The sequence below is a fragment of the Oryctolagus cuniculus genome, chromosome 4 (assembly GCF_051225735.1).
Source record: "Oryctolagus cuniculus isolate XC-2025 breed Fujian yellow rabbit chromosome 4, ASM5122573v1, whole genome shotgun sequence".
Taxonomy (NCBI): domain Eukaryota; kingdom Metazoa; phylum Chordata; class Mammalia; order Lagomorpha; family Leporidae; genus Oryctolagus; species Oryctolagus cuniculus.
The window spans coordinates 34,820,403-34,834,177 of NC_142870.1; the positions used below are offsets into that span (position 1 = coordinate 34,820,403).

The 13,775-nt window shown below is 37.5% G+C and overlaps 1 protein-coding gene across 22 annotated transcripts in view; it reads left to right on the forward strand.

Annotated features, from left to right (window-relative positions):
• ROBO2 (roundabout guidance receptor 2) overlaps positions 1 to 13,775 on the forward strand; it is a 1,407,887-nt gene that overhangs the window by 1,230,510 nt on the left and 163,602 nt on the right. For all 22 annotated transcript variants that reach the window (XM_089330658.1, XM_089330657.1, XM_051859425.3 and 19 more), the window contains 2 exons: positions 401 to 558; positions 3,629 to 3,749. In XM_089330658.1, coding sequence (XP_089186784.1) covers positions 401 to 558; positions 3,629 to 3,749 — 279 coding nt within the window. The remainder of the gene's footprint in view (positions 1 to 400; positions 559 to 3,628; positions 3,750 to 13,775) is intronic.

A 13,775-nucleotide genomic window follows, 5' to 3' on the forward strand; every position in this document is an offset into this window, starting at 1 on the left:
TATACATGAATTTCAAAATGTTTTGCACCAAAATCACAATTATCTTTTAATCCCATTGGCAATAAACATTTTAAAGAGCCTTGATATATATTTTTTCTTTATGGAAAATAGAATATTACTTTAATAGTTTTATAGCTTGCTTTTTTCATTATAAATATTTCTCATCTTGTTTTCCTTAGGCTTCTATGTTTTCACTGCACTTTGGAGTGAGGGTACGTGATCTTATGGTCAGCCACTCCCCTACTGATGGGCACATAGGTTGCCTCTCAGGTATTTTAAGCAGAGCGAGACTGTGTTCTCAGTCAGCATCTAGGCAGTTTTTACTAAAAGATAGACTCAAAATTACCTTTCGCAACATCTAGCCGAAGTGACTGACATAGAGTTTTCTTTTTCTTTTCAGTGTTACGAGATGACTTTCGGCAAAACCCCACAGATGTTGTGGTGGCAGCTGGCGAGCCCGCAATCCTGGAGTGCCAGCCTCCCCGGGGACACCCAGAACCTACCATCTACTGGAAAAAGGACAAAATTCGAATCGATGACAAGGAAGAGAGAATAAGTGTGAGTTACATGAAAGTGATAGCTTAGAGCAGGAATTTTAAGTCTAGAAAGACGTCCTTGGTTTATAAATAAAATTGTATTTGATTGCTAATGACCATTTACACTAAATGGAAAGGCTTTGAAAACATAAACTTTGGAATCAGGCTTCAGAATCCAAAAAGTTATACATCAGGTTATATGATATATCAGTCAGTTCACCAGTACAAGTGTGTGTATATATCTTGGTTATACAATGTTGATGTCATGGCTGTTTTTTAAGAACTGCAAAGGTTTCTATTGATCATGCAGTCCCTGGGTGTGAAAGTATCAATGCTAGTCATAAACCATATTCACTGTAACATCTCATTTTGCCCTATTTCAGGACTACAGGAGGAAGTAATTTAAGATGAACATCTCAAATACTTAATTTAGATTTTCCAACTAAATAATACTTATGACAGTGAAGTTTTATATCTGCATTAATTGAGAAGTAAATTTAATAGCTGTAAAATAAAATTAAATAGAATGAGTGGCTGATTTTGCAGTTTAGCTCATATAGAGAAATACTTCATTTTTCAAAGGAAATGGATGATCAGGTTTATTGTAATTCAAAATGAAGCTCCCAGAACCTGCTAAATAGGTAGAGTGGGTAGATGGCATTTTATTTTTTTCAGAGGATCCACTGAACATTTGTATGTGAAGTTTGTGAGAATCCAGTCCAATGAAATACAACCTAATGCCTTCCATTATTAGTAGTATAATTTTATATTAAATACAATAAATAAGAGTAGATGAAAAAAAGGTAAATGTATTTTATTTAAAAAAGACCTCATTTGGCTGAACCAGTGTACCATTTTAATGAAAAATTCATGTACTCTGGGTGGCTATTTTGTTTAAAAACATGTTTATTATGAATAGGATTTTCTTTTGGGCACATTGTGATTACAGAATAATGCAAACTATTAACTCTTAAACTTAATGTTTAAGAGATCACAACATACATTCTTATGTTTCTGGCTTGGCTCACGCTGTGGGGATCTACATTACGAAAGAGCATTTGGTCTTCAATGTTCTATGGTTGGGCATGAAAATATATTCCTAATAACGGAGTAAAACCAATGTTCAAGGATTTCTAATTCAAATTTGCAGTATTCAGCTTTTGCTTTGTAACAAACTATCCCAAAATACATAGGCATGTGGTAACCATCTTATTTAGTGTATGATTATGAGGGAAAGCTGATGGTTCTGTTCTGAACCGTCTTGGTTGACCTGTGCCAGACCTTCTTCTTCTGTGGCCTGTTTAAAGGTATATTACAAGCTACATGATCCTGGATGACCACAGGCCTGACAGTTAGGTCTCAGCTGGGTGATTAGTCTGCTTTCATAACTTTAACTAAAATATGCAAAGGAATCTTCTAAGGAAACACAAAGCTTATTTCAGCTTACACTTGAAGGCTTAAGTTCAGGATCAGGCAGCCCCATAGACCAATGTCTGATTGAGGCTGGTCATCGTGGGCACAGAGGAACAACCACGTGGTGACCCAGGAAGCAGAGAGGAGAGAGAGAGCACAGCTAGGCAGAAGTTGAATTCCAGTAATGATCAAAACTCTAAGAAGAACAATTTGCTGTGGGCATGTCCCCAGTGACTCAAAAACCTCCCACCAGACACCCGTGTGAGGTGCTATAATGAGATCAAGTCTCTAGCCTTAACCCATCAGCTGTTAACATTAAGATCTCAGAGTGCAGAAATGTGTCTGAGTTTGGGGAAGGCACGTCCTAGTTAACCTGTAACTCTTGGGCATCCCAGTCCTCTGTCTCGTGGCCTCTAATTTTCTCGCTGGCCAGCTAAGGTTAGTTCCCACTGTCTCAGGCTTCCAACTGCAGCAAGGCATGTTGAGTCACAGAGTGTAGGCATCTTTCTTATGAAATAATTGCCTTAGTTTCATTGGTCTGATCAAGTCATAGTGTGAAGATCAGCTTCATGGGAAAGAAAAATGCCCTCATGGCCATTGTCATTACGTCCCATTATGCCTTACTATGTATAATTGAGACACCAATAATGATCTTTTCCTCTCATGTGAAAAAAAAAGGCAGAAATACATTTATGTAACATGACAAGTTTTAGAACTTGAAATATCTCTGAGAACAAACTTCCATGTATTTTGTTTTCCTATGAAATAAAAAGAATAGTGGAAGCAACCAGAATTATCTCACATCTCTTTAAGAACAGTTATTATAAAGATTATTGAATCCAATTCAACCAAGACAGAAAAAAAAAAAAACTAGAAAGGAAACTATAAGTGATGCTGTGCTTACTAAAAGCCTAACTCTGCTATAGTGTGATGCTTAGTAAATAGCTTAATACTATTTCATCAATTCACTCAGTCAATAAATGCTTACTTTTTAAGCAATACCTAGGGATCCCCTGTTAGTTCCAATGATTTGTTCCAGCTCACACTCATCATTTAATTTCTTTTTAATCCAACCAGCTCTTTTCACCAAAGATTGTCACTTAAATGCAATGAAGATGAGACAAATTAACAATAACAAGTGAAATATAAGGTCCACAAAGGCAGAGATGTGTGCTTTGGGGTTATTCCCGAGTCCCAGATGCCTAGAACACTGTTTGTCCTACAGAGTACGTGTAAACTCTATGCCTTGCTGGATCTCTGTAAGTCAGCAGGATTTTATTATTGTATCCAAAATAGATATAATTGTATAATGTATAATTGTATAATGTTCTTTTCTGATGACAAATGACAATAGCAACTCTTTCAGTACAGTCTCAGGGTGTGGACAGGTTCCTAGGACTTAGTGGGCACAATTATAAGATTCAGATATTACCAGGTAAAAGTAAGGAAGGCTGATTAGAAGAAGCACTCTCCAAGAGGGAAACATGTAGACTGATGCTGAAGGTGAATTTAAGACGTTTTTGAAGATGCCAAAAGAGACTTTCATGTCTTAGATACTCAGTTATTTTCTTCTGAAAGAAAATCGTGTGCGTATATATTCAAAATTATTTACTAGTGACCTTTGATTTCCATTTCTGTTTCTGTTCTTTCCCTTTTTTTGTTTTATTTAATTTGAACAGATTCGAGGTGGAAAACTGATGATCTCCAATACCAGAAAAAGTGACGCAGGAATGTACACCTGTGTGGGCACCAATATGGTGGGAGAAAGAGACAGTGACCCAGCAGAGCTGACTGTCTTTGGTAAAAACTCTCCTTTAAATGAGAAATTTCTAATTAAATCTACTTTTCCTTTGCTTTTAAATATTTTTACATATTTAAATATTCCTAAAAAATATATGGACCATACTCAATACTTGTGATAAGCAATGACAGTTAAGAAGTGGTGGGTTATTTTTTTGTTTTTCTAATGAAACATATGATGTGAAGATAAAAATTTTGCTAAAACATTAGTTCACTTTCTTTACTCAGATTTTTTTATAGGATTTGGCCTTTCTTAGAAATGTAAAGCAAATTTTTTTTTTCAAACTATTTGAGACATTGCATCCATCTGAAGTGCATCACTGGTTTTACTATGATACAAGTAGAAGTTGTTACTACTTGCAAGATATAGGGGAAGTTTTTCAATATTAAAGATGCTTGTTTTCCACTTCTTCAAATTTCAGATTATGGTCCTTGTAGGTTTAAAGATTCAAAGACTGTTTATCTTATTATATGTATATATACTTGAGTGTATGTGTCTTCCTTTGCCTTATATACACACAGACACACTCAGGCACAGAAGAATTGGCTATTACCAATACTGTGTGTTTTTTTAAGGTACAAGAGATTATTGTGATTTTTAAATTACAGATCTTTGCTCATTCAATAATCCTCTGGTTCAGTGCATGATATGATGGGATCCCTTCCTGTTTCTGTCATTACTACAGGGCACACCAAAGTGTAGCCCCCAAATCCTTTACAGATCTCTAAAGAAACTTCTGGTGTGAGATGAGGGCTCGGATCGAAAGAGCTGTGTTATGATTTCCATTCCATTTCAAGAGTTAAGGTTGTGCTTTATGAATATGTACCAGAGTAGCGCAGGCCTTTCTTTTCAATCACTCTGAGTACCAAGTAATCTCTCCTAATACTCCCTGTGGATACTAAGCAGCTTGAAGTCCCAAATGACAAAGCCAGGAGAAATCCCATAATTCATTAGAGGAATTGACTAGTAAAAATAAAACTGTTCAAAGTATGCATGCAAATGTCTGTCCTGCAGAGCTCAGACAAGTATCAGTTTGCCCCTAAATTCCATGCTGTCATCGAGAAGAGTCTCAAAATGGGCTCCACTCTGAAATGAATTAAGTACAGCTTTGCCTGGTGACATATGAAATTAGTGGTCACCGAACATTGCCACTGAAAACCCACAAGCGTAACTCTTCTATTTAAAGAAACACTCCTTGGTAGTTTTCTTTAACTACTGCTTGCTTTGGAATGGATGAGAACTGAAATACAGCAGTGTAGACCACCTTCAGAAGGAAATTGAAAGGATTTAATGTTGTTAACCATGCTATTAGAATTACCGGTAATGTGACTGTGTTATGAAACATTTACCCTACTTTCCCTAAAGGCATGATGAGAACTCCAGGACATCCCTAAACTTGTCAAACAGTATGAGAGGACTTATAAATTATTTTGGAAATAGCTATCAACCCAAGAGATTGGATTTGTCTGGAGGTAGTTCCTCCGGAAGAGTTGATTTAGAAAATCTAGAAACCTTTATCTGGTGGTAAAAACTAGTCAGAACTGACTTGAGGGGTCCCAAGTACAAGATTCAGTAGAGGAAGATGCTAAAATTCCATTTTCGATAAGCAAACAATGTCTAAAACCTGGAGAAAACCAGAAAATAGAAGAGAGGCCCAAACAAAGGCTGAAACAAGTACTGCATGAGAAATATCCTACTGTACACTGACTCTCTGCTCTGGGAGAGCATGAAATATATCATATGATATTGATGGCGAGATCTCCTTTATTTCATGTTGGTGCTCTCGTTTCCTATACATGTTTTCTAATAAACTTCTGATATTTCATCATTGTTAGGTATTTATATTTATGACTAATGTTTATAAGCCCGATTACATTTCACAGTCTTCACCCTGCCATTGTTTTCAGGTAGCAGCACTTCCACTTAAAAAAATCTGCCTACCATCACCACTCTGTAGCTACTATAAGAAGGCTTTAAATTTTATTTATTTAGTTAATTTGTGAGAGAAAGAGAGAGAGACATACAGACAGACCGATCCCATGTGCTGGTTCACTCTCCAAATACCTGCAACAACAAGAGCTTTGTTAAAACCAAAACTGGGAGAAGGGAGCTTAATCCAGGCCTCCCATGTGGGTGGCAGGGACTCAACTATTTGAGCCATCACTGCTGCCTCCCAGGGTCTGGATTAGCAAGACACTGGTATCAGGAGCAGAGCTGAGACATGAATAGGTGCTCAATATTTGTATATAGGTATCTAAGCCAGTGTATTAACAGCCACTCCAGAAGGAAGATTATTTTTTAAAGATTTATTTTATTTATTTGAAAAGCAGGGTTAAAGGTTACAGAGAGATAAAAAGGGAGAGATGGAGGGAGAGAGAGATCTCCATCCACTGGTTCACTCAGCAAATGGCCACAGTGGCCAGGGCTGGACCAGACCTCAGCCAGGAGCCAGGAACATCTTCCAGGTCTTCCATGTGGGTACAGGGGCCTAAGCACTTGGGCCATCAGAAGGAAGGTTATTAAATGACTTTTACAACATCAGTCTTGACCTTAAGATGTGTTACACAAGAAAAGTAACTGATTATATTTAACTGTTCATGAATTACAGTTTACTTGTAAACAACAGGAAAAGCAATGACAAAATAAAGGGCTTTTTCCAGTTTCTAATTTTTACCAGCCATACCATAACCATTTACCTTCTAAAATCCTTTCTTGAAAAAAATTCATTCTCCATTTTTCAAGTATTGTGATTCATTACGTAATTGACTTGGGCTTACAGTTTTGCATTTGCAGATTTAACTTAGATTTTTTTTTTAATTTTTTTTTAAACTTTTATTTAATGCATATAATTTTCCAAAGTACGACTTATGGATTACAATGGCTTCCCCCCCATACCGTCCCTCCCACCCACAACCCTCCCCTTTCCCACTCCCTCTCCCCTTCCATTCACATCAAGATTCATTTTCGATTATCTTAATATACAGAAGATCAGCTTAGTATACATTAAGTATGGATTTCAACAGTTTGCTCCCACACAGAAACATAAAGTGAAAAATAATAGATGATTTTTTTTAAATGATGATGAAATCAGAGCAGACCTATTGTCATGTTTAATCCCAGTGAGAGTCAAGTTGGGAATTGATAATTTCTTTTTTTTTTCTTTTTTTTTTTCTTTTTTTTTTTACAGAGGATCAGTTTAGTATGCATTAAGTAAGGATTTCAACAGTTTGCACCCCCATAGAAACACAAAGTGAACTATATTGTTTGAGTACTCGTTATAGCATTAAATCTCAATGTACAGCACATTAAGGATAGAGATCCTACATGAGGAGTAAGTGCACAGTGACTCCTGTTGTTGACTTTACCAATTGACACTCCTGTCTATGGCATCAGTAATCTCCCTATGCTCCAGTCATGAGTTTCCAAGGCTATGGAAGCCCTCTGAGTTCTCCGACTCTTATCTTGTTTAGACAAGGTCATAGTCAAAGTGGAGGTTCTCTCCTCCCTTCAGAGAAAGGTACCTCCTTCTTTGATGACCTGTTCTTTCCACTGGGATCTCACTCGCAGAGATCTTTTGCCAGAGTGTCTTGGCTTTCCATGCCTGAAATACTCTCATGAGCTCTTCAGCCAGCTCCGAATGCCTTTAGGGCTGATTCTGAGGCCAGAGTGCTATTTAGGACATCTGCCATTCTATGAGTCTGCTGAGTATCTCACTTCCCATGTTGGATCACTCTCCCCTTTATTTACTCCATCAGTTAGCGTTAGCAGGTACTAGACTTGTCTATGTGCTCCCTTTGACTCCCAGTCCCTTCACCATGACCAACTGTGAACTGAAACTGATCACCTGGAACAGTGAGAGGGCATTGGTACATGCCACCTCGATGGGATTGAATTGGAATCCCCTGGTATGCTTCCAACTCCACCACTTGGGGCAAGTCAGCCTGAGCATGTCCCAAATTATACATCTCTTCCCTCTCCCATTCCCACTCCCATGTTCAACAGGGATCACATTTCTTAACTTAGATTTTAATTGCCGTTTTGACAAAGACATGATACATGTAACAAAATTTTTTAGAAAAATTATGGCACCATAGTCCATGAATTTTTTATTCTCTTTTTTTCTTCTACAGTATTTCCTGACCATGAAATAACATGCTAATTAAGAGGGCATTATCAAATCTAAAAGTTAGGAGTTAGTATCCTGGTCTAAAATGACACTAAAATCTATGGCACTCTGGGTGACTTCAAAAAGAACACCCCTAAGCACTTTATATATGTTAAGTTTAGAATATCGTGAGAGTAGAGAAGCTAGAGTTGAAGTGCACATTTTTTTTTAATTATGGGTAGATTTGCAATGTCTGCTATCCAAATTTCTCTTTAAAATATAACCTGAATTGTTTCCAAATGATTTTGTAATGCTTGTCAACAAGAGCGGAAAACATATTTAATGTGTAACATTTCAAATGCAGATTATATATCTTACAATACTTCAAGGAAATACAGAAACATCTTTCTCACACCTTCCCAGTATGCACACATGGACACATCCTTCATCTTTAAACATTTCTTCAATTTTGTTTTCTCTTTTACTTGTAGGATTTATTTCCATATTTTATGTTCATTCTGCATTCATCAGTATAGCAGTTTTATACACTGTTTGACATACTGTTATGGAAGATAATGGTTTGGTCCATGGATATCTCCTTCCCCATCTTCTCACATCCAGTTTCTTGTTTGTCTTTCTAATATACTAACTAGAGGAACAATAGTTGTTTCAATATCTAGATTTTGAGTTATAACCATGTGACTTACTGAGAGCTGAGTGTTGTATGTTGTAGTCTTAGATTATATTTCTTTGCTGATACTAATTGTGGTCTTCATGAATAGTAAGCTTTTTATTTTTATTTTTTTTTACATTTACTTGTGTGTGTTGTTTTCTTTCACCTGCCAAGAATTGTTAAAATCTCTTACAGGTATCTTATGATCTTCTGAATTCTGCCTTTCATGTTTTAGTTATGAAGTCCTCCCTTACTCTGTCTTAGAGGCCTTAGACCTCTGATGGGCTACAAGTTGTTTCAGTCTGCTCCAGAAACTTGACTGTGATGTCTTCCTTCTCTCTGATGCTGTATTCTCTGTTTCTTGTATAAGTATTTGTTTCTTTCTTGGTTCATCCCTCTATTCACAGACATTTCCTTTCTGCTTTCTGCTTCAAAAACAAGAGCCTAGAGAACATTCCAGATCAAAATGCTTTTATTCTATTCAGAATGTAGACAAAATTCTAGCTTACAATTCTATTTTGGTTATAGAGTTCTCTAAACATTGTTTTTGTTGAGACTATTATGTCACCACTCCATGGTCAATAATTCCCCCAGGCTCCTCTTAAGTATACTGTGATTATGATTGCCATGCCTTGATATCCAATGTTTTCTTTGTTTCTCTTTCCAGATTTTCAGTACTGTCTCTTTACCCTGTTTTCCTGACTATTTTAATATTGTGGCTTGGATTGGCTTTTTTACTTTCTTGGCTATATAATTGGTAAACAATTTTAATCTGAAAACTCATGACAAAAGCAATTTAATGAAATTTTCTCTATTCTGATTCCATTAAACATTTTTCCATTAATTAAATGTTAAATCTTCTAGTTCTATATTTTGTCTATTTTTTTTTCTTTTTAAGATGTATTGGACTGCAAAGCCAGTTAATCCACCTCTTGCAAGGCCATCATCCTATGCAAATATCAGTTCGTGTCTGAGCTGCTCTTCTAATCCAACTCCCTGCTAATGGCCTGCGGAAAGCAGTGGGGGATGGCTTACGTGTGCCCACTGCCATCCTTGTGGGAGACCCATAATTGAAGTTCCTGGTTTTGGCCTGATCCAGCACCAGCTATTACAGCCATCTGAGGAATGAACCCTCAGATGCAAGATCTCTCTCTCTCTCTGTTTCTCCATCTCTCTATAATTCTGCCTTTCAAAATCAGTAAATAATTAGAGGGAGAAAGGGAAAGGGATAAAGAGATCTTCCATCTGCTGGTTCTCTCCCCAAATAGCTGCAATAGCTGTATATGCACCTGTCCATAGCCAGGAACCTGGGTCTCCCACACCAGTGGCAGGGGTCCAGGTACTTGGGCCATCCTCTGCTGCTTTCCCAGGCACATTAGCTGGGAGCCGGATTGAAAGTGGAACAGCTGGGACTGAATGGTACATGTATGGGATGCCGCCATTGTAAGCAGCAGCTTAACTCACTGCACAAAAACACGGCCCCGTGACTCTTCTTTGTTTATAGCAATATGTTCTTGTTTTATGGATATAAAAACCTCTTTGGTATCACAGAATTTTAATAGCACTCTATTATTTTGTTTTTTAAGTAACATTTTCTGATGATGCTTCCCTGCTTCTATTTTCTCTTCTGCATTTCATTGTTTTACATTGCAAACTTTCAAATAATGGCATGTGATCTATTGCTGTCCATTCATATGTAATGGACTCCCAACTACTGGGTAACTCCCAACCACTGGGTCACTTCCATATGCCAGCCATTGCCCTTAGTGTTAAAACTCAATTCAAGTCTCCCACATGGGTGACAGTGACTCAATTACTTTAGCCATCACCAGTGCCTCCCAAGATTTCCTTAGCAGGATCTGGAGGCTGGTATCAATTCTACTCTGATATGAGAGGTGGCCATTATAACCTGGCATCTTACTGCTTGACCAAATGCCTACCCCTCAGAACCACCTAATTTTAAGAACCATCTAGATTTTATTGGTAACCTGTGGCTTTCATCTATGAAGTCAAAGAAGAGATGGATTTTTGGTATGGCAGTTATGCTGCTGCTTGGGTTGCCTGCATCCCATATCAGTATGTGGGTTCAGGCCCCATGTGGGGTTTCCATCTCAAATTCCTGCTAATGTATACCCTGGGGTGTAGCAGGAGGGAGACCTAAATTGAGTTCTAGTCCCCTGGTTTGGAGCTGGCCTCTCCTGGCTGTTGTGGGCATTTGGGGAAGGAATCATGCATAGAAGATGCTGCTCTCTGTTTCTCTGTATCTCACTGCCTATCAAGTAAAGTTATATAAATAAATAAAAATGTTTTTAAAGAACTCAAACATAAATTGTTATTAAAATGCAGATGATGGCTAGGAGTAATGTAAAGCTATTTTTTTAAGGTTTATTTATTTATGGGGCCAGCGGTGCAGCGAGTTAATGCCCTGGCCTGAAGCACTGGCATCCCATATGGGCACCGGTTCGAGACCTGGCTGCTCCACTTCTGATCTAGCTCTCTGCTATGGCCTGGGAAAGCAGTAGAAGATGGCCCAAGGCTTTGGGCCCCTGCACCCGCATGGGAGACTCAGAAGAAGCTTTGGGATCCTGACTTCGGATTGGCCCAGCTCTGGCCATTGGGGCCATTTGGAGAGTGAACCATCGGATGGGAGACTTCTCTCTTTCTGCCTCTGCCTTTCAAATAAATAAATAAATTTTTTTTAAGATTTATTTATTATTATTTATTTGAGAGTCAGAGTTACACAGAGAAGAGCCAGAGAGAGAGAGAGAGAGAGAGGTCTTTCATCCGATGGTTCACTCCCCAATTGGCCGAAATGGCTGGAGCCGCGCCGATCCAGAGCCAGGAGCCAGGAGCTTCTTCTGAGTCTCCCACGTGGGTGCAGGGGCCCAAGGACTTGGGCCATCTTCCACTGCTTTCCAGGCCATAGCAGAGATTTGGATCAGAAGTAGAGCAGCTGGAACTCAAACAGGCGCCTAAATGGGATGCTGGCTCTGCAGGTGGTGGCTTTATCCCCCATGCCACAGCACCAGCCTCTGTAGTGCATTCTTGAGAGTATGTCTAGTACAATAATTATGTGACAAACCCTATTTAAGTGTTTAAATATTGTGGTAAAGTGTATGGACAAGGACTTCAGTTCTCAGATGGCCTCAAGTATCATGTTACCAGATTTCACAGGAAGTTTTGTCTCTAAAATCTATGAACTGTCTTCATAAAGCTCATGGAAAAGAAATATTAAGATAAAATTATACATGCATTTCATTCTTTTCACCAAAATTAACTTATAACTTTATTCTTCGCAAACTTGTTGAAGTTCACTCGTATGGTGAGAGAGGCCTTCTTTTTCCTGTGAGAATATTTATGTTTGTTTGGCTACATAAGATGACTCTTTTCAAACAAGTAAATTTCTTGGCAAAAATGAATTAATCTAATTGGCTTTATTTAATCCATTCAGATGGCCTTACTTTTAGCATCCAGCTTGTTGGGGAAGGTTACAGTAATTCATATTCAAATGTTATCCACCCAATCCTCCCTTCATGCATGTGTAGTTAAATAAAAGCAGACCTACTAGGTGTCACCATCTCACTTCCTAATTTAATAGACACTACAGATTGCAGGGTCTTCTCAAACAGCTGACATGGAGACAGTGTTTACACATAGTGGTGAGCTTTTGTATCCTATTATTGCATAGGTTTGGTCTTTAAGGATTCCATTTGTGTAATTAATACCACAACATTACTTTTATAAAATCAAGTTAAGTTTAATTATAAATTTTTTAAGTTATCCTATAAGTAGGTGGCATTGGCATGGCCATTGACAATTATAACAATTTTCTATGTCCAATACAGTTGAAAGAATTTTTTTCACTGGACACTTATTTTTCTTCATTGTGGCATATAAGTAAGAAACAGAAGAGATATTATAGAGCCTCATTTCAGATTTATGGCATTTTGTGATAAATTGAATATTTTGCCTTCTGAATATTGTTGACGTAGCAACCATGGGACTTGGCGTTTGATTTTATGATAGTCACATATAAAGTTGATTTTTTTGGAATGCCAGTTTGGCAATAAATTGACAGAACTACTGGAGAACTGTACTTTTCAGAGTAACACGCTGGCAAACAACACTACTGTCTCAAGAGAGGTTAAACTTGTAAGTAAGTTGTGCAGGTGATTCAAATCCAGTTAATCTCACAGAAAAAAAAAAAATTCCTAATTGCATTGGCAAAGACATTGACTCTGATCACTCCACAGTTATATAATTAGGGATCAGCCTGTTCAGAGGGACTCCAATCTAATTGATAAGTAGTCAGGAAACAGCCTTTGAGATTTCTCCTCCTGTTTGTCAGTATGTAGTCAGACAAGAGGAGGTAACATGGCAAAAAACAGTGATCTGATTTTGACATGCCTTAAAACTAAGTGTGCTTGTTGCTCAACATTTTCATACAAATTTAATTGTACAAAACTTCACGAATGCAAACGTTCTGAGGTTTAATATGTATTATTTATATATTATATTAAATAATATATTATATACTATATAATATATATTGTTAACTTACTTTCTAACGCTTCTAACTGTACATTTCTTGATCATGGTACTGAGATAAAAGTGGAGTTGCAGAGCACTTACTTATAATTTTTTGTGATTTGTGTCTCAAATGGCCTTGGCTTTGTGTGGTTTGTGAGAACAGTCGCTTCTGTAAATGCAAAGCATTTAAGATACATTTTTGGCCTGCATGAATTCTCTAGTCTTTAGTAGTCATGCTTTTGAGTCTCAGAGTTTCCAGAGATAAAGGCTAAAGTATGTGGAAAATAATTCTTACAACAATTTCCTTTCATTTAAATAAACATTAGGCTAGCCTATAGTTCTTACCATATTGTTTTCTGGAGGCGGTTATGAAAATTGCAAACCAGGAGGCGAGTTTAGCATAATTAACAGCAGACAATTGGGATCATGAGTTATACAGTTTAGAGGTAAACACTGGAAAGGGTTTTTCAGAAATTATTAAAGTGATATTTAAAAATTTGTGACCAAACTCCAATAGATCTGTAAATTCCCTTGTTACTTTGTTGGATGGCACAATCCAAGATGCCTCGCTATCAAAACCATCTTGAGATATCATGAGAATGCAAATGACTTTCATCTTGGTTATTCTTGGCAGCAGTTTTTTTTTTTTTAATCAACCATATTTTCTACCATGAGCCAATATCAGGCTTCCAAAAATTATGTGCCATACTCTCCTGT